Source organism: Peromyscus leucopus, chromosome 5 (assembly GCF_004664715.2).
Source record: "Peromyscus leucopus breed LL Stock chromosome 5, UCI_PerLeu_2.1, whole genome shotgun sequence".
NCBI classification, from domain to species: domain Eukaryota; kingdom Metazoa; phylum Chordata; class Mammalia; order Rodentia; family Cricetidae; genus Peromyscus; species Peromyscus leucopus.
The window spans coordinates 23,813,247-23,834,812 of NC_051067.1; the positions used below are offsets into that span (position 1 = coordinate 23,813,247).

The following is a 21,566-nucleotide window of genomic DNA, read 5'->3' on the forward strand; positions in this document are numbered from 1 at the left end:
TTGTTGTTCTCTGAGTTAAGTCTGAATCTTTTTCCTAGAGATTGCTTTTGTTACCTGTTTTGTGAAGATTCACTGAATGAAGGTTTTAGGAGTCTGATGAAAAAGGAAACATCCACAATAAGACACCAGTTTAGGCCCAGTTTACTTCATACTTAGTATTCTCGGACTCTTAAGTGGCATCAGAGCCCTGAAACCCCAAATTTCTTCATGTATCTTCTGATCGGGCCAATTTATTCTGGCATATTATTTTTCTTTTTTCCAGGAACTCGATTTAAATCTGTGCATCGCCAGGGGCAGAGAGCAGACGACATGGATAGAAAGGTGAGATTGATGTTAACAGAGTCCCCCTTTTGATATTTTCCTTTAAAAGCAGCCTTTTTAGCTCAATTTTTCATAATATCCATACACAGAAAGTACAGGACTGAGCAGAGCTCCGGCGTCCTTTGTAGCGCTCATGAGTAAAGAGGGTGATTAAGGAGCGGGGCAGAGAGCACAGAGCACGGCAGCCAAGAGTCCTATAGAAGTTAAACAAAAGCGCCTTCAGAATTTCAGGATTCCCATGATCCATAAGGGGACCTCACTGCGCCTGTCCACTGTTTCTATTTTTGATTAGATTTATAAACACAGCGCCACATATTTTCATGTGGCTTATCGCCCAGGGGCAGAATTAGATTGACTGCACCGAAACTGGGAGGCTGGAGAGTTTTGGGCCGGGGCTGGAGCGAAATAAGTAGTGTAATTGTTTCTGTGGAGTGAACGTGGGACCTCTTCTGCTCTGAATTACACATGGCTCAGCCCTTTGACCTGAGCAGGCTCAGCCAGGGCTGGCGAAGCTCCTGAAGTTGCACAGAAGGGTCATCGCCTAGCGAGCTGGAACGTCATCTGTCAGGCGGGATGCCAGCCAAGGACTCTATTCAATTACACCCCTTCCTGGTGACACACGTTTGCTACCACCTCAGCTTCATTTAACCCTCTGTCATATCCGTTATTATTTCATCAGGAAGTGCAACGAGGGGCCTTGGCGAATCTGCAGGAAGCGGGGGTCCTTGGAGGAGTCTCCCACGCTTTGTAGTTTTCTAAATTTTAGGCCCTCTTCAGGAATGTGCCAAGTTAGTCTAATGTCAAGGATGACGGTTCTTCCGGACAAATAAAGTTTGGGGAAATGTTAATAAACTATGCTTACAGTTTTTTTTTTTTTCTTAGTAAACTTAATTTAAACTCTTTCAACACAGGTGGGATTTTACAGATACAGCCTTGAAATAATCAGAGCGAAAGGGGACAGAACTTCTCTAAGAGAGCATGCTACCTGCTGACATTTCTGCAATGGCGGAGCATTCACATTCTTCAAATTTTACAATGAGTTGGATATACACATTGACCTCTATCTAGAAAGAATTCTGTAGGCAAATGCCTGCATTTTATTTTGATCTCAGGAAACCAAATTTTAAAGGCACCTTAAGCTGAGTACCCAGGATTTACATTGAGACATTTGACATGATTTCCAAAATTAGTTCTGCTTCTGAAACAAGTTTTAAAAAATTTAAATTTATATTCTTTCTTTGCTAATTTCATAAGTAAACATCTCCACAAGTCTTTTATAGGTCTGATAACTTGGAAATAATTCAGCATTAGATTTTTTTTTTTCTCATCTGAGGCCACCCAGGCTATGCCTTGATTCAGTTCTGAGTTATATGACATTTAAACACTTCCTTAAAGAGTGTACAGTGTCACTTTTAAAAACTTGAATTAACTTAAATTCGGGAGTTTACACAGGAAAATGGAGAGGCCCGTCGTTTTAGACAGTCGCAAGAGTCCAAACCATAAGCCCGTCCCACCCCCTGCAGCCCCCCCACCCCCCACCCCCGTTACTCTCATTAGCAGGGCCGGTGTTGTCCCCCACCTGATCTGACACAGAATGCTCAGAGCAGACAGGTGCAAATTGCAAGCTTTTCACTGTGGCTGTTTTCCTTTAAATTGACAAAGTAATAGACTGGGAGAACAAAACAGGTTCATGGAGGAACTCCAAACAGGGACAGGCCAGCTGGCTAGGGCGATTCAATAGAGTGACCGTGCTAAATTACACCTCCATGCCACTTGCCAGGGCCTTCCAGTATGCTTCCCCTTCCCTGTTTTCTTACTGAGGGGAAGGTCCTGCAGAGCCACGCTCAGGCTCTGATGTGTGTATAAAGGCCAAGGTGGACGAGACTAGAAACCAGTGTACCTGCTCCTCTTTGTCATCACTACATCCTCCTTGCCCCAGAGCAATTCAGCATGGTTAGTTTCCTGGAGTTGGACCAGATTGATAGTGCTTCTATCCATGTCTTCTTTGCCCGATTCACATGAAGCCCTGGAGCAGGGAAACAACAGAATGATCACTCTCATCTCTACCCCCACTCCCAACCAGATGAATCTGCTGAGCTTGTCTGATGAAAAAAAAAAAAAACAAAACAATTGTTCTACTATTGGAAAAACCCAATTTCATTTCATGGAAGAGACACGCCACGCCAGCTTCTGTAGGAATCAAAGGCATGCATTTTTGGAAAGGGACTGAGGACCCTGTCATCCAGAAGTGGCTTCTCTTTGTGACTACCCAGTGTGCCCTAGAACTGTTGTATGCAAGAAGCAAGTGGAGCTCTGAGGTCTCTGACTCCATCTGACTGTGAGATCTGCCCATGTGGATAAGGGTAGGGAGACAACTTGAGCCGACCTTGTTTACAACCAGACAGAAAACAGGCAGACACAAATGAGGATTGACGGTTTCATAGAGCACGCTGGCTGATCCCAGATGCGATGTGACTGCCCTGAACTGAGCGATGATCCGTACAGTATGCAGAATTCTCTCTCTGGCTGGTCTGTGCCCACCAGCCTTAAAAAGACCTCCCTGCACTCCACAGCCACAGCCGAGTGCAGCCAGAGCTGAACAGCAGCTCTCCGGGACCGATTCCTTCCGACAACAATCACATTCTTTTACAAACTTATGGATTTGGGTTGTCACTGTTTATAAATGAATTTGCTGTTGCTCAAGTTGGCTTGCTCTATCAGAGATTTCTTTTCCAGTTGAGAGTGCAGGCATCAAAATGTATTTGGTCCTTTTTAGTGAAAGGGAAAATATCATGGGAAACTTGTCATTCTCTCAAACACTGTCACCTTTCCAAAATTTCAAGTGTTTTTTCTAACTTTGTACAGATCAAAAATCATTGTTTTCTTCCACAGTATGTACAGCACTCATAGTTAACAGAATGATCTTTCCAAAATTAAAGAGAAATTGATTTGTTTCTACTTAAGAACATACATGACAGAAATGTGTTACAAGATGAGTGGGTTCTGGAGATCTGTATGACATTATGTGACACCATCATTGTATGTAACACCACAGTATATCCCCTTAAACATTTAAGAGTACTGATCTCATGTCCTCTTCTCCCACCTCAATAAAAATGTGTTAAAATGCTAGATGAGAAACTGCTCATTTTGATTTGATGTAGAAAGCAACTTTGCATTTAGGTATCAATGAAATAGAAATTTGGAGGGAAACAAGTCTGGGACATAGTTGTTGGAGATTTGGCTCAGATTTCTAGATGACTTTGCTTCTCTTCAAAGCTTAATTGATACCAGGGAGAAGCAGGAAGATGATGGTAACTATATTCTGTTCCTTTAGTTTATTTGATTTTTGAAGCACACTTCAGATTATTTGACAAGTTTAAGTGAATTTATTTAAAACAGTGGCGTTTCCTTAAGTGGTAACGAGTGGAATAATGATGCGAGAATAAGAGAAGGGTCATGTCCTATGCAGTAAGGAGATAAAAATCTCACCAGGAGAGAGAGAGAGGTCTGAATTGAGAAAGGGGTGGAGACAAATGCAATTTACACCGTTTAAAGGTGCCCATGTGTAAAGGAGAGAAAAGTGAGGAAATTGGTGGAGAGAAGTCGGAAATCACTCCTCATTTCCTCTTGAACATGTGTTAGCAGCTAAGAGGTCACAGAATACAAAATGTCACTTGGTAACCCTCTCGGGGGACCTGCCTGGGGGGTGTGCAACCAGACATCGAGTCCCTTTAAAACACGTGAACTTCACAGAATATCCCTGAGACCTTTCTAACGTTAGGGAGCAAGTGTGTAATTTCATTTGAAGTTCTTAGGACGGAAATGAGGTCTATCCATAGGGCCACTTCCATCTATTTAAAAGCACGTTGAACTCAATTGGAAAGGACTGAAGTGCCAGATTTACTGAACCATGTCAAGAAATCTAGTACCTGCTGCTATCTCAGATGAAGGCTGTGAAAAAAAAAATCACACTTCAACCTTGTTCCTAACAAAATGTCAGGACACATTGTGAACTACGTGTTTCTAGGAGTTTACTTAGTTTTTAATGAGTATGGGCTAATGCTTTAAAATTGAAACAGAAACCAGAGTAACTTACTTTACATTGTAATCTACAGAACATTATTTTTGTATTGTTGTTATTATTTGTGTGTGTGTGTGTGTGTGTATGTGTGCATGTGCGTGTGCGTGTGCGTGTGCGTGTGCGTGTGCGTGTGTGTGTGTGTGTGTGTGTGTGTGTGTGTGTGTGTGTGTGTGTAAGTCAGAGAGCAACTTTGTGGAGTCAGTTCTCTTTTCTCTTTATGTGTGTTTCTGCAATCATACTCAGGTCACAAGGCTTGCATGGCCAGTGCCTTTTCCTGCTGATCATCTCATCTATCCCAGTCTGTGCTAACTGATACATGACAACAGTTCCATTCATCGAAGCAATTTGCAGGGTGTGTACCAGATTCCATGACAACCTTCTGGATGCTATTTATCTTCTAAACAGAGCAATAGTGCTCAATGCACAATATACTCTATTAATGCAAATAAGAAATATCAAGAATTCAGAATTCCTTTTACAAGATTTACTCTTTATTTTTAATCATGTCTATGTGTGTGGATGGGTGGTGGGTGCCCAAGTTGTCTAGAGCATAGGACTCCCCAGGGACTGTAAGCCATCTGACATGGTTGCTAGCAGCTGAACTCGGGTTCTCTGGAAGAGCAAACTGTGTTCTTAACTGTAGAGCCTTCTTTCCAGCCCCGAAAAATTCAGAATTCTTAAACTGAGAGAAAAAGCAAAGCTTAAAAATTACTGAACTTAAGTAAGGCTTACCCTATATTTTCTTTGAAGGAATACATTGACGTAGCTGTTGGAGGCTTTTGAAGATGTTTGATGTAGGGTCTCACAAAGTGCACCGAGCTTTTCTAGAACTAGCTGGGTAGCTCAGTTTGGTCTCAAACTTGACATCCCCCCATCTTAACCTCCTGAGGTCTGAGATGACAAGCATACACCTCAATACCTGTCTCCATTTTTTTTTTAAATATTCTATTAGGTAAAGTCTTACTTTCCTTGAACTTTCAGGCCATCCTCCTGCCTCAGCTCCTAAGTTCTGGGATTGTGAGACTGTGTCAACAGGCCCAGCTTCCAAATATCTTTTGAGTAGACTTATTTTCCCCATTGGTTTTGTTTCTAGTGTATGAAATAACTGTAGCATATTGTACACCAAATATTTGTTTGAAAGAATAGATTCTTAGAAAACAAGGCCTTGGATTTTAGTTGATTTAGGGCCTATCAATTTAAAACTCTTTTGACATTTTTCTGTTTGTGACATACTATATGATAATTTAATTGATCTGTAATGCTATAAGACTGACAGAAATATTTTTTAAAAGGAGTCAGACTTACTGTAAAAATTTTAACTGAAAATTGGAACACTAGACACCCCCATAACTCATCAGGGTTCTCACAGTGGACAAGGTGTTATTTTTCATTCTGAATATAGCCCTCAGAAGCATTGTTGCAGGCTGTCTGAGATGCAGCATCTTTTGTTTCATGATAAGATGTCTGAGAAGGAGCATCCTTTCCATCCTGATAAAATGTCTGAGATGGAGTGCCCTTCCCATAGTTTGCTGGTTCTTACAGGCTTCATCTTTTGTGCCCATTCACTTCTTATTAACTTGAATTTTATCATTTGTCTGAGTTCGGGTATTTCTAGCACAGTTTTTTTTTTAACTTAATTTGACAGTTACCCAGGATTCATTTGGAACTTATAAGAGTGTAGAAGCTCTAGTCATATTTCTGGCTATACATTTCCATTTTTGACCATTTATTATGCACACTAATATTAATGGGCTTTTCAGATATAATGAATTCTAGTTTTCCCTGGTGTGGTACCTCATGAAATCTTTGAGACTCTGCATTGAACATGGCTTTCTTGGTATTTTGCAATTTTGCATTGTCTTAACTGCTACTGAAATTTCCAAATTTGGATTGTATATATTCCTGATTGTATTTAAATCAATAATTACTTCACATACCGGACTCCTATAAACAGTTTAAAACAAATATGGATACAACCAAGAGCAAACAGACAGAACATATAAGGTGTCGTGTGTGTGTGTGTGTGTGTGTGTGTGTGTGTGTGAGAGAGAGATGCATTCTTGTTCATGTTTGTCTGTGTGGGTACCATGGCACGTATGTAGACCTCAAAGATGTAGGTCTTCACCTCCCACCTTGAGACAGAGTCTCTTGTTTCTCATCACAGTATATGCCAGGGTAGCTGGCCCAGGCCCTTCAGCAATTCTCCTATGTCTCCCATCTTACTATAGGAACACTTAAAGACATGCAGTCCTGCACTTGGCTTTGTGTGTGTTCTAGGGATCTCGGCAAGCCCTCTGCCTACTGAGCCTACCCCTGGCCCATGTGCAGGTCCTCTGCCTACTGAGCCTACCCCTGGCCCATGTGCAGGTTTTCTACACAAGAATTCCATTCCACCAAAATGAGCTTGTTCTTAGAACAGTCTGAACAAATGCAAATTGAACTGTGCAAGTTTTCCAATGTTCTTAATTTGTTGAGGGCTCTTTGTATTAATTAAAAATGATAAAAACAAAGTATTTTAATGTGACCTTCATTTGGCATTTGTATTAACTTTTCTTATCTTATTTTATTTAATTCTTCCACTTCTGATGTTCAATTAGTGTTTGACCCCTTTAGGAGAGATGTAAATTAAATGACATTTCAATGCCATCCGCCATCCCATATTTAAAATACTGTGTTAGTTGTGGATCATAAATGATGATCTTCATTCTTTAGCTAATTTATTCATTTAACAATTTCCCTCCAGAAGTTTCAGCAGAAGGCTGTGAAGCCAACTAAGCAGAAGAAATCCACGTCGGCTGAATTTCTGATGGGTGAGCCTTGCTTGATGAGTTATTGCTCATAATTTGTGTAAGGATTAATTAACTAATTACAGACAAATGGCTGTGGGCGAAATTTTGCTCTAGCTTGTCAGGGTGCAATTTGTAATTATTTTAATCATTTATTCTTTTTTTTTTAAGAGTTAATTTTAACCTAATTCTGTTTTGGTGACATTTGAGGACGATACACTTGAGTCTTTCTGCACAAGAATTACTGGGAGGAATTTTCTGCTTAGCATTGGAATCCGTCCGCCTATTGTGCGATCTTCTGACCCCCTTGTTCTGCTCTAGTTAAAGAACACACAGACGCGAAAGAAGGTGCCGGGAATCCAGGTTTTAACATGAGCAGCCCAGAACTCTCAGCCCATCGGACTCCCAAAGAGAAAGTTATTAGACATGACATGCTGGATCACACCCTTGCAGCTCATCAACAAAAATCCAGGCTGCCAGTCTCAGCAGGACCCAAAGGTGTGACTTCAGTCCTGGTTATGCTCACACTTGGTGACAGTTGCTGTTCTTCTCATCTGACCTGGGCATCCTGAACAGGAACCTGATATTCCATTCAAGCGTGTGAGTGTGTGTGTGTGTGTGTGTGTGTACATGCTCACTGAGGACCTATGCTGTCATTGAGTGCAGATGATACACAGCTTTGTGGTGAAGGATGTGGAGGCATGAACTCACCCTTCTTTGGGCAGATGAGGTGGACCGGCCTTGGAATGCCAGATTGCTAAGACTCTTGGCTCTGGTGAAGACAGGGGTTTGAAGGATAACACTCTTGTTTATAGGATGTCACCAGGCTAATATAGTTAACATCTCAGTTGACACTCTTTTTTGGGTTTCAGACTTTAATGGTTCTGCCCTTTGGATGAATCATATTTTTCTGTACAAATTCTAGAAACACATGCAAGAATTTACAAATAAATGAAGAAAGAATTTTTAATACTTAGAATTCCCTTGTAGTAATTTACTTGTAGGGAAAAGCTTCTTTATTTTCTGGCTGAAGGACAGCTCTGATCATCCATCCTACCGCTACCTATGGAGGTAAATCCTCTGTCTGCTGATACCTGTGGCTGTTCCTCTTGGCCTGGGAGCTGTATCTCTTTTAAGCTCTGATGATTCTATACCTACAAAGATAGAAGTCATTAAAACTTGCTGCCTTTGCTCTCCTGTTCACCAATGAGCAAGCCGGAAGACATCAGAATTTAATGACCAAATAGCTTTTTGAGGAAAACTCTGAAGTAATGAAGCATGAGCTGGCACAGATGTGTTCTCTGCTGGTCCCACTTAGCAGCCTCATCATGATTCCCACCTGTACAGAGCAGGCCCTTCATATCCCAGTAGGTTAGCTTGTGCTGTTTAACTCCTGAGGCTCAGGGGAAATTCTACCAGCTCAGAGATTGCTACGTTCTGCAAGCACATCATCCATATTCACATCAAATAGATTAGCTCAGCTCTTACATTCCTTGCTTGGTATGTGCAAGTATTTTTCTTGCATGTCTGTGGGCCTGTGAGAAGATGGAGGGCTATCAACAACTGCCTACACTTGGGTATCTACCATATCTTAGCCCGACATTGGCCACTTTGTGTACAACATCTCCTTTAGTTTCATCTCAGGAGTTATGTTTTAAACAACAAATTCAGCTGTGCAATCAAGGCAACCATAACAGTCATCAAAACCTTGTATTTCCTAAGCTATTGTTTTTATTTCATGTCCAAAAGTCATCCAATAGTGTCTCTATGTTCCAAGCATTGAAAGAGAAGAAACATGAGTAGAAGTAGTTAGACATGGCTACTTCTGTCCTTATCTCCTTTGCTGGAAATTAGTCACCAGGCCACAGGTAGCTGCAAGAGAGTCTGGGACATATTGTCATTAGTGAGGAGCCAAGTTTCATGCTGAAATTGGAGCTCTGCTGCTAAAGAAGAAGGCAATGCACAATGGAGTCAAAGGGCACATCCTCTCTTAGGTCTTTGTGACTGTTGTCTTTATTTTCCAAACAAGGGAGAAAGGCTTATTTCAGCTTATTTTATCAGAGGTTTCAGTTCATGGCCATGAGTCCCTATTGCCTTGGGCCTGGGCCAGCATAGTACATCACTCTGAGAGCATGTGGTACAGACTCACTGTGGCAGGGAAGAGGGGTAGGGGGAGATGGAGGAGGAGAGATAGAGACAGAGACAAAGATAGAGACAGAAACAGAGATAGAGACAGAGATGGAGAATTTTTTCTGGAAGACGTGAACAAATGCCTGATCATCCTAGATAATGCACCAACAGCTGATCAAAGTAATAATTACACCAAAGTCCAACTTGGTAAACCAAGTTTATTGGGGTTACTTATAGGCATGTGAGTGTGAGTGAGAGTTACTTACAGGAGTATAGATGACTCAAAGTCACCTGCATCTCTGAAAAGTCCAGCCCAACATGGATGACAATTCATGGACATTCCTGGAGCTTGGTGTACAATTTGCAGGCAGCTTCATTGATTGGAAGTCCTCCTGCAGGGAGCTCTGTACAGCAGGAGAATCTCTTCTCTCTAGTAATTGTTTATTGTTCATGTAACCTTGGAGAGGTACCTTGTGAAAACTGTCAGTTTCAGGAACTTCCTCAGACTTGAGAGATGTTTGCTTCCCAAGTCTCATTAGCCTCCTCTCTACTTCCAAGAGTGAATGTTTTAATTTGGAAGATGTCGCTACTCAATTCAGAAAAAGAGAATCTTCAGGTAAAAGTACATATTGCTGGCAAGCATTAGTCAAAAGGAACCTAAACATACCCTGCAACATGAGTCACAGAAATACTTTTAAATTTCTGAGAGTCACCTTAATAAAATGACAATAAGTGATTTAACATTAAAAGCATCTACTTAAGATAGTCTTAAAAACATCTCCAAAATGGTATTCTATCAACCTACAATCAATGTCAAATGTACAGACATTTTGTGATTTTTCTTTTGGCAAAAAGTCAACTATTTATAATTGCAGATCTCACTGCTCTCAAGTCTCACTTTCCGTTCTCTGGGAATCATCCATGGACTAAGTAGCTGTCTCAGAGAGATAAGAAAGAGCATGGAAAGTAGCATTTTTCATGAGTGATGGTTGCCCTGATTTTGGAAAACAGAGAAAAGCTATAACCCAAAGTAGAGCCAGGTGGAAACAACCAAAGATGAAGAGAGCTTTACGGGAAAATCCAGGAAATGTTTAGCATCTGTACCAATCTAGTCAGACAGTGAAATAGAGAGGGGTTTCCCATGTCTGTTCTGGAACACAGCCAATTTAGAAAAAGTACATATAAAGCATCTCTCCCCCACTTTGGGAGAGCCTCTAAAAATTCAATTGCAAATGAGATGTGCAATTTTATGGTCTGTGAACAAGGAAGAATATTTTAAATATGTGAATTTAGAAACTACCAGATAGCATAGAACACAATATTCCTTGTTAAACAACTTTAAGAACATTTTAGACCGTCTGCCAATGTGATTACTTAGATAAAGCAGAAGAGCCATACATTTCCTCCATGGTATTGTTGTAATTAGCACAAATTATCATTTTACAAGTATATATCAGCACACTTGCCCCTGAAAGATGCATTTTAAAGGAAAAGTGTCTTAAGTGATGGCAGAATTCCAATGCTACTTATTTATATGAGCTATCTCAAGGAAATATACAATTATTACATAAAAGACAGTGTCTGGGAGAGAAGGTTCAGGAGAGGGGTTTTTTAAAATAAACTTTAGATAAGAAAAGATTTCAAATATATTGTGGCTTGATCCCCAAGGTAGAGTAAAAGAGCAATGAGTAAGTACACATTTACTGTGGTAGTTTGAATGAGAATGGCCCCCATAGGCTCATAAGGTGGAATTGTTTGAAAAGGATTAGGAGGTAGGCCTTGCTGTCACTGTGGGTAGTCTGAGAGATTTCAAAAGCCCATGCCATTCCCAGTTAGCTTTCTCTTCCTCATGATCCAGTCTCAAGATGTAGGCTCTCAGCAACTGCTCCAAGGCCATGCCTGAATGCCTGCTTCCATGCTCTCCACTATGAGGCCATGAACTCTAACTCTCTGGAACCAGGAGCTCCCAATTAAGTGCTTTCTTTTATAAGTTGCCTTGGTCATGGTGTTCTGTCACTGCAATAATAAAGTCACTAAGACACCTGCCTTTAGAAACAGGTAGAATGGACAGCTCCTGGATAGTCCTCTAGGATTTTAGGATAGTTTAGATGTCCTTCTTATCCACCTGTGTATTCCATCATGAAGCTATCTTCATAAGCTTCCTTACTGAGATCTTCTCAAATATATTACAGTGTGTTGTGCAGCTGATGTCCTGGGTTCATATTAGGCATTTTGATATGGTGTGAATAGCAAGCATCAGGAGAGAAGGGTACCACTCAGACCTTCCTGCATGCTCTTGCTGTGCCCTGGGATGCTTGGACTTTGCATACCAACTTCTAGGGAAAACTAATTTCCAATTTTTCCACTTACTATTAGTCTTTCCTTTATAGGCAACTAGCAAATGTATTAGCCCACCATTGAGTTTCCAGAGAGATGCTCACATGTCATTGTGGAGTTGCATGGCTTCAGCTCTGCTTTGCTCTTTCCTGTGCACACTGCTTTTCAGGTCCTAACATCCTTGCTCATCATCCTCTTTGCTCACTGCTGGTTATGTGCCAGCCTGATGATAACTAGACTTCTGAGGAAGGGAGGTTGTGAATTACAGAAGCTGAAAAGGGAGAGAGGTAGAGAAGCCACAGCTGCTTATAATTTCAAAGAGAGCAAAGTATTGGCACAGGTTCCTAAGCTAGTAAAGCCTGAGGCTGGGTAGATGGAAAGGACATCTTTAACAGTATGCATATATAACATGGTGGCACTAAAAAGGTAGTTAATGACTGTATTCTAAATGGCAGGAAAATGAAATCTGGGGCAGGTGTGAGAAAGGGCCATGAAAAGAGTTTAGGCGGGGAGAAACAGTAATAACCAAGGAGCAAGTAGAGAGCAGGACAGTTCAGCTAATGGTGAGTGATATCATTATAAATGGGGAGATTTTTTTTCCTTTTAATACTTCAATTTCACCCAGGTTATTGTAATAGGGGGAGAGGAAAGGGAATGACTAAAATCACCTTGGTGTATAACACAGGCAGATAGAGCTGTCCTTACTGTTAAAAAGCAGCTCCTGGGACTCTGAGAACTCTCTTCCCATTCTGTATTCTCTCCCAGACGTCAAGGATGATGGTGTTCCAAAGATCCTCTGCTGTACATCTCATGGTGTCATCTCCTCAAGATACAGATGGGCTTTCAGAGTACTTGAATGATCATGTTATACTGAGAGTTCATTGGTGATGAACAACAGAAATGATTTAGACAGAAGGATTTTGTGAGCTCGGGCAATTGATGTTGTCAATGGACCGAGACCAACCTGCCTTCAGGCTTAGGAAGTTGGAAGTATAGTGACTGTCCTGGTAGCACAGTCATGATCTGATAGAGACTTCCCTACTGTGATGAGTCATTACCATGTTCTTTCTCTCTTGATTCTAGGGCAGAATGCTGCATTGGTCCTGCCCAGGCTACATTTCTGCATCCTAGATTTATCACAGGGGAGGAAAAATAGGTTCTTCCAAGTCCTCCTGGCTTCTATAGTGGTAGTCAGGCCTCTGGAGCTATTGGCCCATCATGACAAGACATGATAGGGGCTGAAAAGATGGCTCACCAGCTGTCAAGAGCACCACCTGCCCTTCAGGACAAAGTGGCTTCAGTTCCTAGCACCCACATGGTGGCTCACAACTGTCCCAGTCCCAGGGGATTTAACCCCCTCTTCTGGCTTCCACATACATAGCATTCAGGTAGTGTACAAACACATGTAGGCAAAACGCCCATATGCATAAAAACATAACTAAACTATGCATGATAGAAACAAGAAATTTTGATATAATTGGTGATAAGAACCCAAAGCAAGACAAAGGAAAAATAAAGATACTAGTCAAGAATCTACTTAGTATTCCCTGTAGTTCATATGTCTGGGATTATTTATTGATCAAATCTTACTTCTGACATAAAGAAGCAGAAGTAGAAGTGGGTGTGGTATAGGAATAATGATTTGGACATTATTTATGAAATGTTTTGTTTAAAATTATGGATATCACTAAATTTCTTTATGTACCTCTTTACTTCAATCTCATTCATTGAAAAGGACATTTATTGAACATTTTCTAGTTTCCAGGCATTATTCCAGTATAGGAACAGATGTGAGTAGAATAGACATATAGGACCTTCATGATCCTCAGACACACTACAACAAGATCAGACCAAGGGAACTGTGGGATTTAAAACTGATTAACTCCAGTTAATTGAGTACTTTCTAAAAGCAAAAGCAGTATTTCCTTACATAAGATTTTTAAAGTATTTTATGAATAACATTCTTTGAATTGAGTACTCTAGAAGCATAAGACAAACAAGTATAAGCATGTGTGTGGTGTGTATACCATACACAGAAGATTGAGAATGGCTAATATGAAAATCTGAAATGCTCCAAAATCCAAAATCTTGGTGCTTGATATCACAGTGGAAAAGTATACACTTGACCTTACTTGGTCGATTGTCAAAATACAGACTCACTAGAAGTATTACATGAAATTATCATCAAGGGATGGGGAGTTACATCAGTGAGAAAAGGTGCCTGACAATCTAAGCATGATCAAAGGAGAGAACCGACTTTCTCAACTCATCCTCTGAGCTCCATCCACAGACCATGACATGAGCCCCTCCCCCGATGAACATAACAAACAAATAAAATGCAAAATAAAATTTTAGTAAGCTATTTGATAAGGCACATGTTTAGATTTGGCTCCCATCCTCAATATATTTTTACAAAATATGTGTGTATAGTCCAAAATGTGAGGAAATCTGAAATCTAAAACGTGTTTATCATACGTTGTTGGGGACTGAACTTAGAATCTTGCATATGCTAAGCAATTGCTTTGCAACTAGACTGCACCCCAAGGCCAAGTACTTTGTCGAGTTAAGTTAAACCATGAGTTAGGGCTGAGTATGTCTAAATGTCTGTGGGCTGGAGTGGCCAACTGTGAACAATGACTCCAACTGGAAGAGTATAGGAGCTAGGAATGTAGAGTTTTATAAATCAGTGACATGATCTGGCATCTTAACAATTGGACCAGATTTTTTTTTTAAGAAACATGCAATTTTCTCTAGATATGGGGTGAATTTCTCAAAAATCCTTCTTGACTATTGGAGTAAAGAGCTGCATGGCATTCGTGGAATTCTACATTGAATCCAACCTTCACTGTAACTGTGTCATATTTCCATTTAAGGGAACACCATGATACCCCTTGGGAGAGACTGCTATAGAAAGGGTCCGGCTTACAACAGGATCTCATATCAGTTTCTCAGGGCCAGAGACAAAAAGGGCTTTAGGATCATAGTTCTGTGATGTCTGTTCACTTACTATGCTGTATCTACCTACCCAGGTCCTACGGTCTTATCTCAGGCACTTACGCCTCAACCTTAGGGAGATCCTTCACCAGATTGCTGCCAGATGAGGCCTTGTCAGCCCTCCACCAACCTATGTAACAGCACATGTTTGGTGACCTAGAAGCTGGTCACTCCCCTGGACTTGGCATATTATGAAACATGCATGAAAAAGGCTCGACCAAACCAAAGCAGACACTAGAGAGAATGCACCAGGACCCAGAAAGGGATCCTGGAATCCATGTTGAAAGTTACAGAAGCCCCAAGAGCTAGTATGGCTACAGCTTTGGAAAGACTAGCAGGAAGTCCTTTCTTCTATATGGTTATATGAAGATGTTTCACAAAATAGTTTCATGATTGATGTGTGGTCATTTGTGGTTTGAAAAGCATCCTTTTGTGTAGGATCTCAACAGTGGGCGGCAAGGCAGAAGACCATATGGGAGAGAGAGAAAATAATAGACATTGCACAGATGATGAGTACAATGAGTTCTGAACATCTGCCGTTGAAGATCTTTCCAGGAAAAGTGTGGTTCACTTGAATAAAGGACAGGAGGTCTGTGACGGTTGAGTGTTAGGGAATCCTCAGTTAGACTTTTAGGATTGTAATCCTCAATTTATCTTCACAACACGTAAATATGAACATTTGTGATAAAAAACAGCACTCAGATACTTGTATCCAGTGCCTTACTTGAACTGAACATACACTTGAAGAAAACCATCTCCCCCCACCCCCATAGTACACACAGCCTGAGTGATTTCGAAGTGATTTTGTATAAAATGGTTTACATTGTTCTCATTTATAGCTGTTTTTCCCTAAAGATGGAGAACAGGTGTTGTATAACATTTATAGAATGTGTGAAAATATATAATTTTTTTTGCTTCAGGACATTTCTACTCTTATTAAGAAAAAGAAAAATATAGGAAAATCATTTGCTTTAGGTTTATTGGACTGACCTGAATTTGTGTCTTTAGAAACCATTTGGTTCCTAAGTGATTTTAATCTTTTTCATTGATTTAGAGAGCTAAGAATAAACACTCAGGAATGCTCTCTTTCTCACTGAGACACAGAAACATTCTATGTAGATATTTGATGACCAGAATGGCAAATCCTAATGCTTTATATACACTCAGTTTTTCTACAAATAATATGTACATACATATCTGATTAGTTTATGTAAACAATTTCAATGCCCTTTTCTTATTTTTGGTGTTTTTTTAAAAAAATGAATTATAGAATTCTAGAAAAATTTCCAATTGAAGAGAGAGTTCTAGTCAAATATTGGAATTTTGGGAATGTCAATACAACAGCAAAATTTTAATTTATTTTCTTCTTAAAAGATAATGCTTATTTATAGAGACACTTGCCCACAAAATGAGCAAAGGGTCTGTTGTCATTGTCTCTCTCTCTCTCTCTCTCTCTCTCTCTCTCTCTCTCTCTCTCTCTCTCTCTCTCTGTGTGTGTGTGTGTGTGTGTGTGTGTGTGTGTGTGTATTCAGACCTACATATGTCTGTGTGCAGGTGTACTTGCTTATGTGTATACTTGTGAATGCCAGAAGCAGATGTTCAATGTCTTTCTCAATCTCACTCCACTTTATTTTTCGAGATAGGCTCAGTCTCTAAGCTTGCAGTTCGCCATTCCAGCTATGGGACTGATTAGTGTACCCCCAGGATCTGCCTGTCTCTGCTCTCACAGTGAAGGGGTTACAGACACACGTTAGTGTCAAGGATCTAAACTCAAGCCCTCAAACTTTCACAGCAAGCCTTGTGCCCCACTGAATCCTTTTCCCAGCCCCATTTCTACTTCTTTGGGTGTCAAACGTGAAGCCCACAGGGCAAGCAAGTGTCACTTTATATCCTCTCTTCAAGTTAATGTTAGGGAAACCCCGATACATGGCTTTGAAAATCTTGTATAAAGTCTGTCATAGATTGGTAGTAAAAGACAGAATGTTGTAAGACATTTCAGTGGTCAAGTATATTACTATACTTTTTTTAGCTCAATGGTGATAGATGGATTTGCTGAGTTTACATACCAGTGAAATTTACATCTCCTTACAATAAAAATGTGAACACAAGAATCAGTTCATAGGATGGCAAAAGGGACACTTAGGAATTTTCAAAACACAGAGATGCTGTAATATAGACCACAGAGATGTGCACAAAGACCCAGGGACTTGCCTAACACACGCTCGGCTAGGTAGCAAAACCAGAATCAGAAAAATCTCATTTTTCTGACACACTAGTGATATAATAGCCTTTTAGGTGGAGTGGGGCAAGTTGTTTTTCTACATTCCCTGAACTATTTGGTTAAAATTTAAAAATAGGTATATTTTTTAAATCAGATACAAAATTCTCTTATGTCAATACAATTCTGTTTGAATCGTTATTAGGTCAGAGTTTTAACTTGAGTTCAATAGCTACACTTCTGTTTTAGGAAAACATTTAGCACAAACAGGTTTTAGGACCTAATTATTTTTTTGGCTCTCAGTTGAAATTAGTTCTTAGTTTCCAAATGATTTCATTGAGAATTACTTTAGGCTGTGGTTTATCATTTGTTAAAAAGAATTTAACAGAAAATAAAGGTTCTTAACCTTCATGTGTTGAATTGACCAAAAGTCCTATAAAAGGTAGAAAGTCTCGGTCATTTTGCTTCGTGAGATAAAAAGCTTACCCATGAGTTACCAGACTTGTTATCAATGAGTTAATAATTTTGTCTAAACTAAATCTAGTGTTTCATTATATAAATTGTTTTCATATTGAAATAAGTTTCCATTGATAAAAAATTAATTTCAATGAAGCTGTAAGTGTAATTCATAAACCTAAGTATTCCTAGAGCTATGAGAAGGGCAGAAGATTAAATTCATGAAAGTGTAACAGAAGAGGAGGACTGCAGTTTAAGTCTAAGGAGAACCTGTATTTCAGAATCTGAGAAGCAATATTCTGTAGAAAAGCATTACTAAGATTCAAACTTCATAGAAAGAAACCTTCTTTGGTATGACTTTTCGAGGTCTTTTATATGTGCGGTAAAAAAAAACAAAAAAAGTATACTTAAACTTAACCTTTGAATCACTGTAGTTACTTACACACAGGAAACTCCATCCTGTTTAGGTGTTAGGAACTTAGGGACACGCTTCAGTTCTATGAGGACTGTGGGTCCAACGAGCACAGGATGCTTTCATGCCTCAGGGGGACTAAGAAGAAAGCCTTGCAGCAATTATGCACTCCACAGCACTCCAGTGGCTCACAAGTTAGAGAGGGCCTTGGGGGAAGGAAGAATATGGCTCAATTAATTAGAACCTGTTAGCAAACTTCAACTATTACCCTATTTAGCTTTGCAAATCACTGATATATGAAATACCCACAAGGTTTGGGAAGGAAGTGAGACTAAGTAGACAAGTAAGCTGATAGCTTCTGTGCATTCTCAGATTCTGAAATGCTACAGACCTCACCCTTCTTGCTATCAGTTCATTCATTGAACAGTTCTATTGTCCTCATAGCTCTAGCAATGCTTCATGTACTACAGGTAAGGCTTCATTAGGGCAAATTTTTTTGTAACCAATGGAAGTTTACTTTAAAATAATAACAATTTATATAATGACTCTTTTTCATAGTTTAGCTTTTCCAGAGGGAAAGGGAAGACTCATATCTTTTCTTTGTAGTCTCTGAAGAAGATTAATAATTGTGATGGTGATAGATGAACTGATATGAAAACTAATATTTATGACTTCATTGTGAAAGCTCCTGTAAAACTTTGATTGCAGATGCAGCTTTCCTAGCTACTCACCACACCTCTGAACACACCAGAGTTGGGATCTATAAAGGTTAATGGCTCTTGATAATTATTCAGTCATCAATACATCATTCAGATAATACCTTTCTTGCCCAAACAGCATTTCAGAAACACCTTTACTGTTTTCATGGCATGGAACCATACTGTCTTCAAATTACAACTATACAACGTACAATTCTCAATAACTTTATCTCAGATATCCCTTTGTCCAGGCTAGTTTTATGTCAACTTGATACAAGCTAGAGTTGTGTGAAAGGAAAGAACCTCCATTGAGAAAATGCCTCCATAAGGTCTGGCTATAAGACATTTTATTAATTAGTAATCAATGAGGTGGGTCCACCCCATTTCTGATGGTGCCCATCCATGGACTGGGGTCCTGGTGGAGGTGGGAATGGGGGGTGGATGGGGAAAAGGCTGAGGGGCAGGAGAAGGGAGGAGAGGGGCATCTGTGGTTGGTATGTAAAATGAATGGAAATTTTCTTAATAAAAAAGAAAACAGGTTGAGCAAGCCACGGGGAGCAAGACAGTAAGCAGCACCTGTCCATGGCCTCTGCATCAGCTCCTGCCTCTAGGTTCCTACCCTGTTTGAGTTCCTGTCCTGACTTCCTTCTATGATGGACTACAGTGTGGAAGCATAAGCCAAATAAACCCTTTCCTCCCCAACTTGCTTTGGTCATGGTGCTTCATCATAGCAATAGTAACCCAAACCAAGACGCCCTTATTTTTGTCTTAACTACTTTCAAAGTTAAGAGAATGTTAGGTAAGCATCTCAATGATTTGGGTTTGTCATTTGCTTTTTATCTGCTTCTTTGAGTTGTTGTTGTTTAGCTTGACATCTAACATGGTCAAGATTTGGTTTAAAAGATCTATTTTTAGTTTACGAAGTAATAGTCTTTTGAGCGGTGAGGTGGGTCGGTGCAGAGCACTTAACCCGTGTGAAGCCCTGAGTTCCATTTCCAACGCTGGAAAGAAAAAAGGAAGAGAAGTAGGAAGTATGGAGGGGTAAGCAAAGGAAGAATGGGGAGAAAGAGCCTCTTAACATGAATTACCTTTCATTTCAAAAGCATTTGTATGTTGGCCTTATGAAGATCTTGAGCAGATTTACTATGAAAGAGCTCATTTGAGTTGGATGGACTTTCCACCACCCTATATTGTTCTGTTGTCTCCTGATTTCCACAGTTGTATTTCATAGATTTAGGCAACCTGTCCAGTTTCACAGAAAATTAGAGCTGAACTTTCTGTATGAAATTTTCAAGGTGAGAAACTATGATGTAAAAATATGATCTCAAATATTTTTAGAAAGTCCAAAAAGGTTAAATTAAACTTTGGCTTTTTAGGCTTCATTCTTTAATATTCAATAGAGTGTTCTAATTTGTAAAATGTTGCTATGTGGTTATAATCACAGAATAGAAAGTCTTTAGTTACATAGTTATAGGCAGCCTTGTATGTGATACACTTTATGGTGTATTATAGAAAATAGAGTGATTAGTAGTAAAAAGTGAGCTGAAGCAAGTGGATTTATGGGAACATCATCAGAGTAAAGTGAATGATTATCCCCCAACACACACACACACACACACACACACACACACACGCACGCACGCACGCACGCACGCACGCACGCACGCACGCATGCGCGCACGCACACTCACTCACATCAGACAGTTGCTTCCAAGTTCCCTTGCTCTGAAGCTCATGATGCTGGGGAGAGGGGCAGTGATCACATCACCGAGTCAAGGAACTTGGATGGCTTGTAAAGCCCTTCCTCTGCCTGGCAATGTCGCTCTCACTCTTACAGCTCCCAAGGAACTGCTTGGATGCACACAGGATGGCTTCCTGAGCAAAGTTCATGTGTGGTGTAATTTAAGAGCTCTGATTATGCTCCGTGGTACTCTGAGTTAAATGACAGAAAATCTGATATGAGAGGAAGGGCAGAAGGCAAGTGGGAATGCTTTCCTCCCCCAGTTCAGAAAAAAACGACAACAGCCCAAGAAATGTTCTAAGGGATGCTGAGCCTCAGCCTCAAACTGCTACCATTAGGAAGCTGGGAGGAATGCTGGGCTATGAAGAGCACTGCACGGTGTTCTGATTTGTTTTTTTACACGTCATATCCAATACACACATAGAGGTGATTGTCATCTCATTCATCTGGGTATCACAGAGAGTTAACCACCAGCCACATAAAAACCTATTGCATTTGTATTGCTAAATGCCCTACTTTGAATTTCTCAGCGGGTCTGTTCATTTCCCTGTGAGATGGTTTAGTTATATCCAAAAGCATATTGTGAATGATGAGGACGTGTTGAGGAATTCATCCTATTAGACACCTAGCTTCTGGTAATAGACAACTGATCCTAAAATTGCCCCACTTGATTAAATCCTCATGCTGCCCAGTGAAACACTAGCATTGGGGACCTGGGACTGAGAAAATTCCCAAGATTCCATGAGCCGTATCTCCCTTCACTCCCTGAGCCACGTTACAATGCTTGGCTTGTGAGGAGAGTATGAGAAGTCAGTGGGAGGAAGTGATCATTTTAATATTTGACAGCCCATTCTTACTTGATTTGGAGATGGACTTCTATTACAACAAGGAGCTGGTAAGCACCCGATAGACATCGGAGGTGGGAGGAGTTGGACCGAGACAACACGTCAGAATAAATAAATCAATACCACACAACAATGTGCCAATATCAGTTAAATCTGATTCTGGGGCTATGCATGAAGAAGTTTGGATTCCATTGCTTACTCTGCTAATTAAAGCTCTAAGCATCTCAGAAAAATGGAGTTTACTAAGAATATGTAACTGGGTGGTGGTGGTGCATGCCTTTAATCCCAGCACTTGGAGGCAGAAGCAGGTGGATCTCTGTGAGTTCGAGGCCAGCCTGGTCGCCAAAGAGAGTTCCAGGAAAGGGCTTAAAGCTACACAGAGAAACCCTGTCTCGAAAAAACAAAAACAAAAACAAAAAAAAAAAAAGAAAAGAAAAGAAAATGTGCTCATTCTACAGGTATGCTTTTGTGTTATTGTTTTTTTGGCCAGGCTTCTCCTTCCCCTTGGTCTTGCTCTGGCTATTCCTAATCACAACCTTCCTTT

General features: G+C 40.3%; 1 protein-coding gene across 1 annotated transcript in view; it reads left to right on the top strand.

Moving 5' to 3' along the window:
* Window positions 1-21,566, top strand: part of Ofcc1 (orofacial cleft 1 candidate 1) — a 292,427-nt gene that overhangs the window by 2,308 nt on the left and 268,553 nt on the right. Inside the window, exons 2-5 of the mRNA XM_028855629.2 lie at window positions 263-321; window positions 2,895-3,024; window positions 7,143-7,215; window positions 7,513-7,689. Coding sequence (XP_028711462.2) covers window positions 263-321; window positions 2,895-3,024; window positions 7,143-7,215; window positions 7,513-7,689 — 439 coding nt within the window. The remainder of the gene's footprint in view (window positions 1-262; window positions 322-2,894; window positions 3,025-7,142; window positions 7,216-7,512; window positions 7,690-21,566) is intronic.